This window comes from Epinephelus fuscoguttatus, linkage group LG13, assembly GCF_011397635.1.
Source record: "Epinephelus fuscoguttatus linkage group LG13, E.fuscoguttatus.final_Chr_v1".
Lineage (NCBI taxonomy): Eukaryota > Metazoa > Chordata > Actinopteri > Perciformes > Serranidae > Epinephelus > Epinephelus fuscoguttatus.
Genome location: NC_064764.1, coordinates 26001980 through 26021608, shown reverse-complemented (window position 1 = coordinate 26021608; position 19629 = coordinate 26001980). Strand labels below are relative to the sequence as shown.

The 19629-nt window shown below is 43.2% G+C and overlaps 1 protein-coding gene across 1 annotated transcript in view; it reads left to right on the top strand.

Annotated features, from left to right (window-relative positions):
• The first annotated feature begins 449 nt into the window (after positions 1-449).
• LOC125900062 (NALCN channel auxiliary factor 1) overlaps positions 450-19629 on the top strand; it is a 107892-nt gene continuing 88712 nt past the window's right edge. The window contains exon 1 of the mRNA XM_049594826.1: positions 450-1864. Within this exon, the coding sequence (XP_049450783.1) occupies positions 1139-1864 (726 nt within the window). The 5' untranslated portion in view covers positions 450-1138. The remainder of the gene's footprint in view (positions 1865-19629) is intronic.

Genomic DNA, 19629 nt, shown 5'->3' with positions numbered 1-19629 from the left:
TGTGTTTGTTTTAAACCCACTGACCAAACACAACACAGGTGATAAGGTGGGACCCACTTGCAGGGAGCAGGTACATGATACTGAACCTACAAGTACAAAGTGTGCTTGCTCAGCTGCTTGTTCAGAGTCAGTGTTGTTAAAGCCTTAAGTTCCTTAATATTAATTCCACCTGCGTCTTCTCTGGGTAAGATGATGAAAAACACTGTGTAATGTGAGGATTTACAGCCTGCATTGCGTGTATGAAATGAGCCGGAATTTTAAATGACTGAAACAGTCAGAGTGATGTCTTAACTGCATTGTTGTTCTTGTGAATGGACTCGCGCCTATCCTGCACCAAAAGCAAGATGTCGCCAAAAGTGTGTGTTTGTGCTGCCAAGACAACATTTGGGGACTATTACTCATGAAGAGCAGAGAGGATAGCCTAAACACCCTTAACCACCTTTATGTGTGTCTGTGCTCTCTCTCCCTCTCCCTCCCTGCGTGTGTGTGTGCATGTGTCTCCGTGTGTGTTTGTGTGCATATAGGTAATAAGCTGCTCCGCCACTGCGCAACGATGGAGCTATCGCAACGATGGAGATGACGCAAACCGACCCAGCTCTCCGAAAAAGTGTTTCAAGACGAACATGGCGGCAACTTAACCGCGGTCCAAGATGACAATGGCCAACGGGAGAAAGGATTCTAGGCTTTCCGCCCAAGCACCGGACAGTGTGCGTGCATCGAAAGGGCTCGTTGCTCTCCTTTAAGTCAATCTGCAAAGCGAACGGCGGCAGACGCGCAGCATCAGCACCGAGAGGCTCGCAACAGCTGGTCTCCCTGCGCCCCCGACGAGAGAACAAACCCGGGGAGGGACGGTAGGGAGAGGGGGGCATGCGGTCAAAGAGGACGCCGTTTCCCCCCGGAGAGCCATGGAGAACCGGGATGCGGCAGCGCGAAGCTTAATCTGTGCGGGCGCGCTAATTGGATCGGAATAGCACCGATTGCTGCGGGCGCGATAGAGGAGCGCCCTGGACCGGCGGAGGCACGGCACCCCACCGTTACAGAGGAGAACCAACCGGAGTCCGTCTCCCCCCAAGTCAATGAGTATTGTGGCAGAGCAGCCCCCGCGGTGGAGTCGGCCAGGGCAGCACTTTCCTAAAATATGACCAGGGGTGCTTGGATGCGTCGGCAGCATGATGAGGGCTTAAAATACTGGTTTGCACCCCGAGAGAACGAGAAGCCATTTACCGAGTCGGAGCGGGCCCAGAGATGGCGACTGTCGCTGGCCTCTCTGCTGTTCATCACCGTCCTGCTCTCTGATCACTTGTGGTTCTGCGCCGAGGCGAAACTGACGCGAACCCGAGACAAGCGGTCGGACGAGGGGCTTGCATACACGGACATGGGCGAGTACCCAAACTCCCTCCACCGACACCATATCCCAACATCACCTGACCCCAACCGCCTCGCCAGAGAGGAAGATGTTATTTTTATAGGGAATTCTACCAAACCTCTGTGGCGAATGGACACCTGTCATCCAGACAGCCTGTCCAAAGACTGCTTTACTTTCACGGACGCGAAGACCGTGTGCCAGGGCCTCTCCGGTGGAGGGGAAAAGGGGACACAGTTGGCGTACGTGAATCTGAGCGATTTGTACCTTTCTTTTTGTAATTCCTACTCACTTTTGGATTTGTTTTACGGGTTTACGAGTCCGGACGTTGTGAATTGCACCCTGGATATGCCCATGGGGGCGGATGAATGCACCGAGTGTGTCCGGGCTTATCAGCTTCTTGACCAGCAGGCGGAGGAAATCTACCGGGAGTTTGAACTGCTGGTTCAGAAATATGAGACGGATGCATACTCGGTTAGGACGTGCATGGAGGAATGCAAGGTAGGACTAACGAGGCGCGCACGCACACACGCGCACACACACACACACACACACACACACACACACACACACAAGTGCTTTTAAGGGGGTGGGTTCACAGTCGTCATGGCAACCATTGGGCATATCTGTCAGTATATTGGTATTTATTCTTTATTTATTTTGTAGAGATCAGGCAACCAGTGCTTTTACTGCATCAGCTGGTCTGTCAGGGTTTGCACAAACACACAGTTGCACCACATGACAGTACCATGGGGGACCAGAGGACAGGCCAGCAGACTCCTACAGTCCCTCATCACTCTCTTTCCCCCCTTCTTTCTCTTCCTCTGCCTCTCTAAGTCTAATCTCGTGGACCACTTTGTGAACTGTAACTGTGGAAGTGACGTTTGACATTTGGAGCAAGGGCCAGGCTTGCACTGCAGCTCTGTGAAATGAGGGGAGAGAGGGCTGTTGAGTGGTGCTCATTTCAATATCGTTAATAGCACACGAGTGATTTCTGCACCTAATCCAGGCTTTGTATTGTCCCCAGTTTGCTTGTTGTCTCGATAACATGGCAGCCTCAGACAGCACATATCTCAGGTTGTGGAGTACATGTTGTGCATGTTAGCAGTGTAGCATACCCAGGTCTACATCATCTATACATACACACACACACACATACAGACAAACACACTTTTACTTCAGGCATCAGGGCCCTCTCAGCTGTGTTGAACAAAGACAACGCACCTGTAAATAGTAACATGGTGGAGATACATTGGATATTACACTTCAATCTGGATCATTTGTTGCACGCTGGACTGTTGCAGAGGCTCTGTCTCCCCGACAGCTGTGCATCCTCCTGTGCTCGCTGTCCACGCTGCTGAGAGAAGGCCCTGCAAGAGGCCTTTCAGGAAGACATGCTTGCTCCTGTGGCTGTGTACTTATGGAACGACATCAATTGATTTAATTAGTGTGGCAGTGAAGTACGGTTGTTTTTGTTCACCTTATTGGCCCAAGGACCAGCCTCATCTCTTAAACAGAGTGGACCACACTACATGTCCTCCCACCTCTATCCATACCTGATTAGCTCAGTCAGGTGGGTTGATGTGTTCATGTTTGGATAGATGGAAATGTGCAGTTTGGGGGTCTTTCATTAACAAGATTGAGAACTGCTGGTATAATAAATATGGAATATTGTTCATGACATGAGGGATGTGGGAGTATGGCTTGACAAGGACAAAAGAGATTTACTGTATGTTAGTGTGGCTTGTACTGGGTCTGATACTCTGCTGTGTCTATTGTATAGCTTCATTTATTTCGCAAATAAACTTTTTACCTGTGCCACATCATGTTCTTATCAAGTTTCCTGTCCTGAACATTAAGGTTTTGAGGAATTATAATGACAGTTGTTATAAAATGCATCCAAAGCCAGGAGAGCCGCAGCATCACCACAAAAGCACTGTGTAGTAACAGGTCAGGAAATGAACTTCGGAAAGCAGGAAATCTTCCGTCAAAACTGCCCTCATAATGGTCCTGCAACCCAAACCCCATTTCTACAAGATGGATGTTGTACAAGGGCAGATGGTCAGGGTGCTGGGCTGTGAGTGCTGATAATCCATGTGTGTGTGTGTGTGTGAGGAAGGCCAGTTAGTGGGAGGATACACCAAGGATAAACCTTCACATTGTAATCATGTGTCGTTTATATATTTGTTTCTTGTGAGTCATAGCTTATTGTTAGGCTCTGACTGTGTGCATGCATGTACATATGTGCGTGAGGCTGTTTCCTACTACATCATATAGCTGCTTCCTTCTCATGCCATCTAATCACCAGTGTGCATTTGCACTCCTACTCTTTGCTAATGTAATCAGACTCAGGCAGGGCTACAGCAGCCTTTTAGCCCCTTTAGCCCAATCTGAATTGCTAATCTGCTCCAGTGTTCGTGTGACCTTTGTGAAAGCACAGCACCCCAGGCCTGCATCACAAACCACCGCTCCTTGAAGAACCACTCTGCTGGACAATAAGAGACAGCTTGAAACAATATTATTACGAGTCACTCGTATCTTTCTTATCTCTCTCGTCTCGGACATTTTTACTTCATCTTCATTTTAAACAACTGCTTAAGGTTTCTTTCAAATAGTTTAAAGGGACAGTTCACCCCAAAACCAAAAATGCGTATTTTTCCTCTTACCTGTAGTGGTATGTATCAGTCTAGATTGTTTTGGTGTGAGTTGCAGAGTGTTAGAGATATCTTCCATAGAGATGTCTGCCTTCTCTCCAATATAATGGAACTAGATAGCACTTGACTTGTTGTCCGTAAAGCAGCAGCAATGTCTCTTTCCAGAAATCATGACCCCGGTTCTCAAGATAATCCACACAGCTTGTTGTGAGCAGTTTTATGTAGGAACTATTTTCTTTCTACTGAACACACCCACCAATTGTATCACTGCACAGAAGGAAGCATGCATCTCCTGCTAGCTCACCTAGCACCACTGAGCTAGTTAACGTTACATCTCAGCCGAGGAGGACCCCTGGTCATTATATCCACGAGACGGCCGACAATGCTACGGCCAATATCTTTAACACTCAGGAACTGAGGAACACTCAGGTGGGGTGAACTGTTCCTTTAAATCATCTGAAACTGTAACATCACGTGATGTTTGTTTATGTTATGTCAGTGTTGTATATGTACATGGGATGGGAGAACAGATAAGCCGTTAGATGATATAAAAGGAAAAGGGATAATGGAAAATATGAGGCAGGTGAATTTCAAGAGGCATCAATACGATACGCACACACATAATATGACATAACTAGTCTACTAATCTTCATGGACAGATGTAAACTGTGGGTGTCATTATCATTCAAACCAGCTAGTTTTCATCAGCATGGTGTTTGGCACCAGGCCTGCCTTGTTTACTGTCAGAGAATGATGTGTTACTAGAGTTTACTGGCAAGCGTTACCTGTGCAGCTAAAGCCTCATTGAGCTTATTTCTCTGTGTCATAGACCTCCATTGTTGCCCCAGACCTATTAAAAACACATCAGTGGGCCACAGTGTTGTACTGAGTGACATGTTTATCTGTTTCCATGAAAATAGGCACCGTAGTTGATTTAGAGTCAAACCACATACCCCGTCCTGCTGTTGCAAATACTCATTAGTGATCTGAATGTGTATGTATCTGTTGAATAGTTCCTAAAAAATGAACTTCTGTTTGAGTAATGTTCGATAAAACTACAGTGCACAGCTGTTTTAGGAAATGACTTAGCTATTAAAAATAACTTTATATTTGTGACATGTTTTAAAAGATTTAAATCTTCAGAAGGAGCGTATGGGTACCACAGACAGACAGGGTAGAGAAGTTTCATTTTCAGATGCTGCATTTGACTGAGACGGGTCTTTCTTACTCCGACTAGTGACTTTAAAGCCCCACTTTTGCACCACCTTTGCTCAATTGCCAGTCCAAGACCATAGCAACCACTTCTTGTATTAACTTACTCCTGAACTAAACACGCTCATTTGGTATAGGCCTTTTTTACAGAGATGCTTGACATGTAGTAAAAGCACAGGTGTAAATAAATAAATGCAATTAAGCTGCTTCAGTCTCAGGGTACTGGTTGTTGATTGTTGGCTCATTGTCACACTGTCATGACTATAATGAAATCATTCCTAATGTTAGTAACTTGTGCTTTCCTTACAATTACAAGTCAAAATGTCTGCTGTTACAAGGCATATTACTCTCTAAGAAACTAATTTCAGGACAAGTCTGGAAACTATGTTTACAGTAGGGCTGGGCGATATGGAATAAATCAAACATTAGGATATTTTTGACCCAATACCTCAATATTGATGTTGCACTGACACTGTAGGGTTGACTCAAAGTGCATAAAGTGGGTAAATGCAAGTAATAAAACAGCTAATACAGTCTGGTAACTTCAAAAAATGACATCACTTTACTGTAATGCAGCCTTTAAAACCAAGAAAAGACAACATTTATGATATTACGATATCCAACGTTGGAGATGAATTCTAGTCTCATAACACAGTACTGACGTAAGATTGATATGTCACCCAGCCCTAAATTAGCTTACGATTCTCAATATCTGATGTTTTCAGGCAATATTTCTGCTTCATTTGAGATGGAAAAATGACATGTGATTAACTCTACAGACATGTAGGTAAAGGAAGTTTACATTATCGTGAGTAAAATCTGCTACAGCCAACTCAGGTGAAAAAAAACAGAACTTTTGGCACAGTGTGGTGCGTACAGTACCGTATACACCAACACAGGGTCATCAGAAAAATGTGTATCAAATGAAACATAATGGAAGAGGTGTGCAAATTGTTATGCTATATCCAAGGCTGTAGACAGAACCAACTTAATCGAGTCCAAGTCAAGTCCAAGTGCAGTCCGAGTCTAGACTAAGTTCAAAGTCACGACAGAGCAAATCGAGTCCTTTTCAAGACCAGAATATGCAATAGTTTCTGTCCAATACTAATATAGTGTTTAAGGAGTTAGGATGGACAATGAAATAAACTATGAGTGAACATAACTGATCTATCTCCTAACATCAAACTCATCAATGCATGGAATTTAGGTCTGAGGCCCATTACAGGCTCCTACTGGTAAGCTAACCAAAATACTTTAAATTCTTTGTTGTGTTGTGCCAGAGTTGCTTGCAAAATTGGTGCAATATCACAGAGGAAGAGGTGGAGGGAGGGGTATTTTCTTTTCACGTATCATGTTGGTAAAATTAGGCAACGTTCTGTACAACTGTTCCCGAATCAGCAGCCAGGAACGACCAGTTCTCAATAGCTGAGCCTGAGACCAAGACTAATTCCCAGTCCAACAAGGCATGAGAACAAAACAAATGCAAGACCTTCAAAAGTGGTCTCAACACTGGACTCGAGTATCACCAGCCCTGGCTACACCCCTCCTCTTTGTTACCTGTTTTTTTCTCCTCCTATTACACTTCATGTGTTCTCTGCACCTTTTGATCTCTGTATGTACCTGTTTATATCACACAGACATGTGATTACACACACACACACACACACACACACACACACGCACACAAAGAGCCCCATGTGCAGTGTTTCCTGCAGGTCCAGACCTGACTGTCCCTTCCGGTGTAATTTAATTTGCACTCCCATAATTCTCTGCTTCTCTGGTGGCTGTGTCTCCAGGGCTCTGTCTCAACATGTTGATCTCCTTTCTCCCTCGACCTGTCATTGTCTCTCCCTCACTTTCACATCCTTTCCCTCTTTGTCTTTCTCCCATCTGTGTCAGAGCGCTGAGGAACCAACATCACACGTACACATGTGTCCAGTATCTGTCTCTGCATCACCTCTGCCCCTTTCTCCCCTCCTCCTTATAGACTCACTTCCCATCAGGGGCCTTGGTTTCTCTCTCCCTCTCCCTTCCTAGAGATATGTGGGTGTTGAGCTCTTCTCTGCTGCTGGAGTGATGGATGCTGATCTAGGTTAAGGTCCTTTCCTTCCCTTGAATTACAGGCCTGTCCACACAAATCCCACTGTGTGCTCCCTCAGCCAGCCTCTCTGGCCTTCTGCTTATTCAATCACCTTTTCTCCTCTATCACTCTCTATTTCTACAAGACTATTCAGTTAAGCTCCTATTTAATTTAGCTGTTTATGTTTTAACTCTGCAGTGAAGATGGGCCGATTGTGTTTTCTATTAAATAAAACAGAATTACAAAAAGTCCCTGCCGGAGTTCCAGTGTATGTCAAGGTAAAATTCAGAAAAGATAACGTAAGATAAAACTTTATTGATCCCCAGGAGGGAAATTTTGCATTACAGCACCACGAGAAGCAGACCAGAGATTCAGTAGGTAGGAACCAGTCTACAGCCATGCTAGCAGCCCTGTGAGACTGTTTTAAGGCACAGAGGTGCTTTGAGTTGAATTCAGATGTCAGTAATGATAATGCTAACAGGTTTACCATTGTCACCATCTTAGTTTAGCATGCTAACATCTGCTAATCAGCACTATATCCACTATAAATTTGACCTGATGATGGTTAAAAGGCAGAACCCAGGTCTGAAGAAGGGTAACCCCTGCACCTATGTGATGACATCTTCTAGAGCGGTGGCTTTTGGTTAGCCAGTGGGAGGCACACACAGAGACTCACATGCACTTACATACACGCATGTTCAGTACATCTACCACAGCAACAAACAGAGAAGCTTGGATTACAACACACATGAAGGTAGCGTGACTTCATTCTCCGCTCAGGATGCCATTACTTCACTATATCTTTACATAGAAAACAGTTGTTTAATCTGTATCACATTCCACAGCAGTTTGTCCACTAGTTGAGATCCCCAGCCAACATTTGTATGTAGGGCCCATGTGGGTGGTAAATGGGCTAAAAAAAATGGGCCCTAGATGGGATTGTGCATTGGTTCCATGATGGCCCCATGGCAGTCGCCCACATGGTTGGGTTTAATCAAGTGGGCCCATATAGGTTATGCTAGGGCTACCTGGGTACAAAGTGGGTATGGGCCCAAAATGGGCACCTTATCCGGGGCCCACTTGGGTAAACCCACCCATGTGGGCAATTGGCATAGGGCCAATGTGGAACTTGTTGGTAATCCCATATAGGGCCCATTTTTCTGTTCATTTACGACCCATATGGGCCCCACATACAGATGTTGGCTTGGCCAGGGGTGTAATGGTAGTTGATGAGGTGGGTGTACTACTAGGTAGATGGGTAGTTTACCAAGGAGGAAGTGGGTATACTTTCCTGTATAGTCCAGTGGCTTTTTGGCTGACAAAATGAAGTGGGTATACCCAGTATACCCATGTGTGAGATGGAAACTTTTAGTTGCTGTATTGGGCCTCTTGACTGTCTTCCTCAGGAGATGGAGATTGTCCAGTTGTAATGCTGATTGTAGATCAGATTTAAAGCAAGGTTTAATGAGATAGTTCCTTGTCATGAATGTTCTTAAGTGCACCTTACTTCTTTAAGTGTCTGATTGTTTGTTTGTTGAAATACTTGTACATTTATGTTGAATTGAAAGCTCCAAATCAGACACACAGGTGTGTGGTGAGATTGTTTGCGTCAGTTCATCTAAAAATTCACTCTGAACCAAAACAAAGTAAGAGGAGCAGCAGAGTCAATAGCATGCATTGTCTGGGGAGCATCAACGTATGTACAAAAATGTGATGGCATTCCCAATATTTGTAGAAATAAGTGATCAATCAGCAGACTGACACTGCCATCCCGAGAGCTCCACTGCTAGCATAGCTAAAAAAAATTCAGTTAGATGCAGCACATGACCCAATATAGTGATATTTTTAGCTCAACCTAGATATATGCAATAATATATGCAGTATTTAATCTGTATTATATACTAAGTTTGGGATGGCAGGAAAAATACTGACTCAGCACATGTTTCTGTTAACACATTTTGCTTTATTACAAGTGGATGGTGTGCTACGCTACAAACTACACATTTGTTAAAACGAACAGCTTCTGCATGCAAATGAAAGTCGGCTTTGACAGAGCACATAATGCACAGATTTCTCTGCTATCCACACAGACAGCATGGCCTCACTGCAAGTCCTGCACTTTTCTCTCTCTCTCCCTCAAATTCAATTAGGGCTCTGTTGCTTCTCTACGCAGCTCAAATAGATCCAGGGAAACTCCCCTTCATATGAGCTGCCAGTGTTTGTTTCTCCCCAGGCAGGAGATAAGGGAATGCGTCTGTTCGAGAAGAACACAGCAGCACTCCCATGGAAACGCCTCCTCGTCGTCCTCGATTCCCCGTCTACGCAGCACAATGAGACCATACAGCTCCCTCCTTCACTGCCTTGGGCCTCAGCTCCAATCAACACATCCACACCCATTTCATTCTTTCCATATATTTTTCTCTCTCTTTGCTGCAATACTCTGAAAAAAAAGTCCTTTCCCTCATTCAGAGGAGTGCTGTCCTGTTTGCCTGGTGCGTGGGTACCTTTTAGGTCAGCTGAAAAAGTCAAAGAAAACAGTATGAGCTCGTCTGTGCGCTTGTGTGTGACTGTGTGTAGGAAAGAGCTGCATGTATCCAGCCAGTCACTGTAGGCCATACATCAGCTCCGCTCATAATAAGATAAAAGTTGCAGTGAGTCCTTTTAATGCATCCAATTCAATCAGATCTATGGCATAAACAAATTATGACTTTTACAAATGCACACTTGCTATCTGTCTCTTCTCTCCTCTGTCTCAGTGGTATGCTTAGTTGAATGATTTGATGAGTGGGTGATGTGTTATGTTTGATTTTCTGTGACAAAGTGAAGAGAGAGAAGGGGCTAGAGAGAGCGGAAATGGCTCCTATTGATAACTGACTCCATACAAAATGCATTAAACTGCCCGATAAAATCAGTAAACATAAGGCATTTATTTATCTAATAAGATTTTAGGTGTTTAACAGCCCGTATCTACATCTAATACCCAGCCTCTTCACGATTTCAGGAGGAAAAAATGGCCTCTGCGCAACAGATTTTGCACTTGTGTCCAGGATACGGCCAATATCTGCCACTTCTGTTTATTCAGTGTTAGCTGGTGGCGAACAAAAGGAAGATGACAATTGGATTAACAAAAACAATAATGTGAGGAAACTGATTTTTTAGCACAAACCATTAGAAATACACAAGTGCCACCATGACAGCCCAGCGCAGTTTCACATTTCTGGTCCCAAGGTCCTTTGTGTTGAGATGCACATCTTAATTTAGTTCTTGTGCGTAAGCATGACATTGATCTGTAGACTCAATTGTTTATTTGAAAGGAGGAGAAATAGGGCTTTTTAACAGAATTAGTCACTGATAAAAATGGAATTCATTTAATCAGAACTTCATTGAAGGGATTTACAAAGCGGAGAGTGCAAGAATGTGCTCCACAGACTCTATTTTTAGAGTGATGTCACTTTGCTATTTGATGGTGTTCGTATTAGGTGAGAAAGTGAATGGAACAGCACATCACATTTCATATCCTGGAGGTAAAAGCATCTGAATTATGAATGCACTTGAAGCGAAAAGGGTATTTACATGAAATGTCTCTCTACAATAGTTCAATGAATGAGGAATGAGAATGAATGAATGAACATTTGTTTACCGGTGTAGGGGAGCAGGCTCCTATACTCCTTGTGGCTCCAGAGGGAGCTGGGTTAAATCTAAGAAATTGTGGGTTGGGTCTAAAGACAAGTTTGAAAAATAAATGAATCTTGGGTGTGGAGTTGGAGACCTCTGTAGCTTGCTCCTCATCTCTGCTTGAGGCTTGTGGCTGGATATTAGCTGCTACTAGCACAATAACAATATTTCGACCATACGTAGGTGCCAGGTTATGAAAAGCAAGAAACATTTGTGGAATATAAAAGCAAATATCTTTCATTCTGCTGCATTGATTTGAAAAACTGCCCATCACGAGTCGTTACAGGAGTGCAGTGCTGTTTAATCCTCTGTGGTCTATCACCCAGAACATCGGCGTCATTTGGTGACTGAGCAAAAGTTTAGGCTGATACATGTTTTCCTTTTCCACTCAGGATCTGATAAATGTGTATGTGACTTCCTGTATATACTGTTGATGCTGTTGGAAACTGCCCAAGTTGACTGTAGCTTTTTGTCACCTCCCCCGGCTGCAGCCACGAGGCGAGAATGGATTCATCTTAAACAAGACTGTGTTCAAATATCCAACCACTTCCTGCTTACATGCATGAATAGCAGGGTACTTTGTTCCCCTGAGTTTGACTCCTGTGAAAGCACTTCCTCTCAGGTTGTTTACACACCGCCTGTGCCCTCTGGATCTACCCTAAATCATCTGTGCCCTTACTTGAAACATCTTGAAGCTGAACTATTGGTTTGAGGGGGGTGTTACTGTAGTTGAGGATGGCTAAGGCTCATTTTTATGGATTTTCAAAGCAAATACAGGTCACCAGTGTTTATAATAAACAATCTTGACCAGAGGTAAAAAGGTAAATTGGTAAAAATTCCCCCCATTGACACTTTGCCACTTCATGCGTCTGTGGTGAATCAGATAACAGTATTAGACACCAGACAAATGTAAATGCAGCCATTCTAGCCTAATATCCATCTCTCCAAGACACAAACACAATCATTTGTCCTCCCAATAACTACGTCAGTAAATGGCCTGTGGAAGCGGCTACTCACACGGCCTATCCCCTGTGATAATGGTGGTTGAAGTGACACTGAAATTACACTGACATTTCGATCATTGTTAGTGTCACATTAAAAGCAACAGGAAGAAAGCATGACAGCAATTCCAGCACAGAAGGTCGTACAGAAGACGTAATGTGCTGTTGTGGCATTATCCGATCCCTGATCTGTTTAACCACCGGATGATCCGTGTGGGTGATCTGTTACCGGTGAGGACGTGGCGTAAGGAAGAGGAAAACTTTTGTCCTAATTGCTAGTCCGTCCAAGTGATTCATCCGTGTGTTTGTGCTGGTTGTTAGCCACCTAGCTAAGCTGCTAATGTTGTTGTCGTCACACAAGCTATTTTTCTTCTGGTGTTTTTCCAGTGAAACAGCTTCAGGGGCATCGCAACCCCCCTTTGGACTGATGTGATGCTGATCCTGATTTGTACATAGCCTGAATAAACCTGGGATTGCAATCTGTCGGAGAGGCATTACGTGTCTCGGTGTCAACAAAAGTTTAATAAATTGCATCTGGATTTCACCTGCACAAAAGAACACTTGAAATGGGAACAAAAACAACAAGATCAAAAAGGAACTGACAGCAGCAAAAGTGAAGTGTGCTGAGAAAGCTACAGTCTGAGCATCACTGGCAGAGAGACAAAAACCAGTCTCAGTTCCCAGACTCTGGTGACATTCTCACATTACTGAGTCATCATCATCATCAGCCGCTCACAGCATGTCCTGATTCAGGGAGAGCAGAGAAGCGAGAGGAGACAGTCACACGAACATGTAGCTTTATGTTTATAAACTCGCGCAGACTTTACGTACACAGCATGAGCAGACACATCCTGCAGCATTAACCGACGACAGCACATACGGGAGAGAGACTGACAGCTATCAGGTGACGGAAGCAAACAGAAGAGGGGTGGAGAGGGAGAGAGAGAGACTGACAAATGAATGGTTAGATTAGAGGGAATACCCAGTGATGTGTGCAGCATGATGGGCTCATGACAGATCCCCTGACATACTGTATTCTCTCTGGGTTTTGTACAAACAATTCATTTGAGCACCTGGTCCTACCTAATCCTTTCAATTTTAATCAGGCTAGTGTTTCTGTCAATGGATGAGTGTGTGTGTATTTGTTGAGTGAAGGGCGCATGTTTTCATGCATGAGTGCGTTGCATAGTGGGATGTTGTAGACCTTTCCATCTGTCCATTTGTTATGAAATCTTGGTCTAAAAAGAGCTATATAAGGGACATTCAGGGCATCAGTATAGCGGTAAGCAAACATTTGCTATGTAAAGACAGAGCAGATTAATGTTGCCTGAGCACAGAATGAAGTCACGCTTCCTCTTTGTGTTATAATCTGAGCTTCTCTGATCTTTGTTGTGGTAGCTGGTCTGGCCAGGGGTGCATGTTTGCGCATGTGAGTCCCTGTTTGTGTATCCCACTAGCGAACCAATCGACTCTGCTCTGCACCGTACTCACATGGCATTTACTGCTGCATAATGTCCACCCCCATGTTAACAGTGTTGGCTCTGTCAGCACTGTTGCCATTTGTAGCATTGTTATCTGCTAGCTGCTGGCTCGGCCACCTCCATGTTGAGAGCCATGTGCAGACAATTTCAGCTCAGACTCCGAATCATAGAAATGCTCTGAATGTTGCATTCAGCTTCTTTAAAGGAATTGTGACAGTTGGGGAAATAATTAATTTGCTTTCTTGCAGAGAGTTAGGTAAGAATTTCAAAACCACTCTCTTGTGTGTCTGTTAGATATGAAGCTACAGCCAGGAGACAGTTAGCTTAGCTCAATAAAGTACAGGGAAATCAAACTGGTTGGCGTCGGACACTAATGTGCAGAGGCACTTTTTATTGGAGGTATGAGATGCCATGGGTAGTGGCATTTGTTGATGCTGCAGGTGAGAAAGTCTGCATAGGTGGGAGGGATGTCAGGGACTTTCACCCGGACTTTCACCTGGGAGCCCACTGTGTGTGTCCCAGACACAATCTTGGACTTCCACTGGGAGCTTGCTGTTTGTGTTTTGTGTGAAACCAAAAGTCAATTCAAGTTACTCTAATAACAATAAAGTCTGCTAGCATGTGTAGTATACAATGCGAGTGACATATGTACGTTGATGAAAAAAGGTACGTATTATATGCCAAACCATGGTGTTTTTTTTTCCTAAAACCTAAACATGTGCTTTTGTTGCCTAAACATAAGGAAGTTCACCTGAAAATGTATTTTTATTTACCCACGTTCTTACCTAGCTTTGAGTTAAAGTTTGCATGCATTTAACGAACAGAAACTGTAGCCACATTTCCTGTGAAAATGGAAGTTTGTTTTGAAAAAAGATGATGCATGTAACAAGCCTAAATTAAAATGTCCATGATCTCTAAAACTGATGCATTTTTTAACTAGTTGAACAAGATTAAACTTATGTTAATTAGTAACTTTACAGGTGCGGGTAGATACATTTTGTTACCTTGGAAGAGAGCCGGCTCGCTGTTTCCCCCTGCTAAGCCAACAAACTGCTGGTGCTAGCTTCATATTGACCATACAGACACAATGTTATTGATCCCAACATCTAATTCTCAGCAAAAGAATAAATAAGGGTATTTCCCAAAATGTTGACCTGCTCCTTTAAAGTTTTATATTATGTCACTTGAATTTAGGGGCATTTTCATTTTATAGGATGCAACTAACAATTACTTTAATTCTAGATTAATCTTTTGATTATTTTCTCGATTAAGTTGGCTAATTAATTATTTTGTCCATAAAATGTCAGAAAATAATGAAAAATGCCCATAATAATTACCTTGAGCCCAGGGTGACATATCTAAATTACTTGTTTTATTTTACCATAAATCCAAGCCTAAAGATATTCAATTTACCATCATGAATGATAAAGAACAGCAACAAATCGTTACACTCAGGGAGCTGGATGCACAGAAAGTCAAGAATTTTCTCTTGAAGAGTAATTGAAATGGCAAATCGATTATACAAGTAGTTGCCAATTTATTTCATGTCGATCGCTAATCGAATAATTAATTACTTGTTTCAGCTCTAGGGGCAATATTCTGATATTCATTTGGAGACACTGGAGACACTGAGAAATAAAAGCAGAAGGGGTTGTTGATGCAGTGGTTCATGTTTCTGAAATAAAACTGTGACTTTGATGCTCTAAATATTTTTTTCAGTCATGATGGATATTTTTATCCCCGCCTAGTAATAATAGAAATCAAGACAACAATATTGCATTGTTTTATGACTGTTTCCAGAGCAGCGTGATAAAAGTAAGCAAGTTTATTTATATAGCGCCTTTCACAGACAAAGATCACAAAGTGCATGAAAGGTTGCATTCAGGGTAAAAACCAACAGTGTGATCAAACTTTTAAAAAATCTTTGCTTTTCTGGTCATCACTCTGTGTGCTTGTTTCTTACAGGTGGGGTGGAAAAACATCTAAAATAGCATTTAGGCAATATTACACTAAACGCCTCCATTCAAACGGATGCAAATGAGTTTGTGTTGTCCTCTTCACAGCCCTCATTATGAAGCCAAAGAGGCTGATTATTCACATCATTATTCCAGTGGCACCTAGCAACCACCTCACCACTGAGGAGCCTTTCCTGGTGCCTGATACAGGCTTACAGTTCCTATGTGAGACCTACAGTAAGTTTGGTGGTCTGTGGTATATCCTCACCCCCCGCACACACACCTCCTCCAGCCTGACGCGGTAATTTGATTGCGTACGGGGAGGGTGAAGAGAGAGGGGGGTTATTGATGGACACAGATGGAACATGGAAAAGGAACAAAGCAAGACAGGAGAGGAATGGAGGGGAGCTTGACCTGATGATGAGGGTCTTATCGGCACCTCTTCGTAATGGTTTTTCACCTGCCGCGCATGTGTGTGTGTGTGTGTGTGTGTGTGTGTGTATGTGTGTGTGAAGTGGATGGATGGTGGAGGGGTTACTGGGGGTTTTTCACCTGCTGAAGTTTTGCTCTTCGTCTAAGACTCTTTTGTTCATTTGTCCTCAGCCCCTACAGTATGTGCCATTTGTCAACCGCAGCTGTGTCACTCTTTCTTCATCCTTTTACACCATCTTTCACACTGTTATTCTTCATTCTTCTTTTTTTATTACTTTTCTTCCATCTAGCACTCGCTCGGGAACTACCTGTATAACATGTATGGGGCTTTCGTCCTGTCCTGCTTTGTCTCTTTTATAGCAGTTTTCCTTTACATTGGCATTGACAGCCTCTGACTGATTCTCTTTAAATTATTCATCTGCCATTGACTTTTCAAAAGCACTGAAGAGGAACTGGGACACTTCTGTCTCTTGCACCCACAACCCTGTGACACTCTCTTGTGCCTTTTTTGCAAGCAAGCACACGCGCAAATCACCAGAATAAATGTTGGCATTTTACATTTCTGCAAACCGCACATATGACACATTTGTACATTTCATATGGAGCAAATACACTGAAGAATTCTGTTTCTTTACATTTAAGTTTTATAGTTCTTGCTGTGACACACTGTGGTTAATGTGTGGTTGGGTAAAGGCACAAAAACACTTTATCATGGTTAGGAAAAGAACATGGAAATGTGCTGATGACTCCTTAAAAAATACCTGGCTGTTGTTGCAACAACCATCGCTGGAAATTTACCGATATTGCCTCATAAATATCCGGTACCTAGCCACAATCACCGCTGAAAATGTGCTGACACCACCTTAAAAAACACCCGGTTGTTGTTGCTTCAGTCATTGCTGGAATTGTGCTGACATCATCTTAAAAAATACCCGGTTGTCGCTTTAGTCTTTGCTGGAAATTTGCTGACATCACCCTGGTTGTAGTTGCCACAAACACTGCTGGAAGTGTCGTGACATGTCGTTTTAAAACCCCTCCTGATGAAAACCTCAGCTCATATACATGTAATCTCAACTACGTCACATTAGAAATGTTGATAGGGTACGTATGAAGCGTTTGCAGGAAGGTATATTTGTACATTTGTAGCTATTTGTATAGCGGGGTGTGCTATCACATGATCTGTTGGGCGTTGGTTGTACATATAGAGGTGTGTCTCCTTATCTTGTTCATGTCTGATGATGAGCTGATGCTTGAAACGTCAGATGTGGTAATACGATTAACATCTCCAAAAGGAGCAGTTTCACATGAGCGGACCTGTTTTTGTATTTTTGTATTTGTTCTTCTGTCCAGCATCCAGAATTTATCACTTTTGGATGTGCGTGCTGTTTTTGAATCATCAAATGTATATTGCCAACATTTTTTCTGGTGGCCGGGCTGGTAAAAAGCATGCAAGCACACCCAAATATATATGCACAGGACCTTTAATGCCCTTGAGAACTTTTTATGGAAACAGCCGTCTTTACCTTTGTGATTTTTTAATCTCCCTGTCAACCTCCGCACATCCTCTATCTAACATATTACAATAAACATCAGAGGCACACAACTGTAAATAAAAAAGCACTCATGACTCATGTCTTGTATCATACAAACATCACATCTCAAGCAAGGTTGATGCCTTGTACTCTGCTTGATCCTCGCATATCTTGAAATGCCACGGCAACAGAAACACACATGCTAAAACACAATTTCGGTTGCTGAATTTTCTCCCAGGGTTTCATCAGAAATAGCCATTTATATGTGCCTGATGAGTCCAAATACATACACCAAATTCTCATCTGTATTTGCTAGACAGCAGTCATTGAGTATTTAGACAGTAGGGATAAGCTCTACATAAAATTAAGCTTTATATGGTGTCCGGACTGCCACTGTATGTGTGTGTTTGCATGGCACTAACCTGGAGGGCATGAATGTGTTTTGGTGTAGATATCATTTCCTCACTGTAATCCTACACAGCCTCCCTTCCGTTCCTCTTTCCATTTTTATCAAGGTGGTGAAACGTCACACGATCGCTGCCCCAGTTCGTCACCTCCTCCTCCTCTCCCTATCTTGCTCCCTGTAGCCCTAATCCTCCTGTGCAGGCTCTTAGCTGGATAAAGCTGTCTCCCATCCTTTCTCTTTATGGCAGGATTTACAGCAGCACCCCTTCATATCCCCCTTTTAGCACTCTTATGGTAGCTTCCAGTGTTACAGGGCTGTGCTCTTTGAAGAGCCTACGATTCAGTGGCAGGATGGAAGGAAATCCCTGAAGGTCCAAGTAGCCAAACTTTTACTGCGATGAACTGAAATTACAAAATAGAAAGGTCAGGGAAGGTCATTTTGGAAGTGGAGACCATATTGATTCTAAATTGGCTTTGTGACACATTTATGTTTTAACCAGCTGTCAAGTAAACCTCTCTATAACAGGCTGTGATAGTCTATAAAACAGGTTGTTTGTAGCACAGTGAATCTTGGGGCTTCCCTTGCTCCATTCAGGACTGTCTTGGCAGTCGGCATAGAAGACATGGAGGACAATATTGATTGGTTCCCATTGGAAAGTTCAGGGAAGCGGCTGTGTGCTGCTTCTTAGCAGAGATGGAGTGTCAGGAATCAGTTCAGGAAGGACCCAAGGATCCAAATGCAGAGCAGGAGGCAGGTTTAAGGTTAAACAAAAAGCGAAATCCTTGAAACAGGCTGGCAACAAAACAAAGTCCAAATGAAAGAAGAACCAAAACTGAAACAAACCAGGGAAGCATGATGACAACAGGGAAGAACTCGGGGAAGAAAATAGAACATGAGAGACCAGAAAGGAACGACACAGTGAGCACTGGAATAAATGCAGATGAACCAACAAGGAACAAAGGGAAGCATTCAGGTATATATGCACAGAAAACCAATCAAAAGAATGAGACACAGCTGGAGTAGGTGGACATGGGCAAAAGGAGGGACATGGGGATTGGCTTATGAAAAGGGTGTGGTTAGAAACAGGCGGGAAAACACACAGGAAGGAAGATAGGAAGTAAAACCAGACATGACGCAAGGATAGAATCTACAAAATAAAACAGGAAACAAGAAAGAACACAAAGAGAAAACCCCATAACAAAGTCCACAAGATAACATAATATTAACAAAAACCCATGGTAATGACGAGGGGAAGTTAACCAGATAAACATTTGCCAAACCGACCAGTTCATCTCCAGTTTGTCCTCTAAAAATACAGTTTAAAAACAGCTGAGATAAAGTATAAATCCCACCTTTCTGTCACTTCTTGAAGATTGTTTTCCAATATGGCCGAGAAGACGCTGCAGCCGTAAACAGACACGACACACGAAGGTCAAATTCATATTTTATTGGACATTCTTTCAACCTGTATTTTTTTTAACCTTAAAAGAAAAATGACTTTAAAGATGAGGACTGAGTAGTTGGTTTGAAAAATGCACCTCTGGCTAAGCGCTCCACCTCTGCTAAACTACAGGGCACAGCCACTTCCCTGAGCTCTTCAATGGGAACCGAAGACGAGGGGCTTCCCATTCATTTTCATCGTCAACCTTTTTAAATGTGATTGTCCTCACTTTGAGTCGGGCAATTAAATGTCTGGGCTCCCCGTTTTTCCTCAGTGTCCTCTTGTCCTTGGTGTCAGTTGGTTGTGGCATGCATTTCAGTATTGAGCGTTGTGTGCCGTCATTCCTACAGTATAATCTAGCGTGTGTGTGTTATTTCATCCCCGCAGTGCAGTGTCT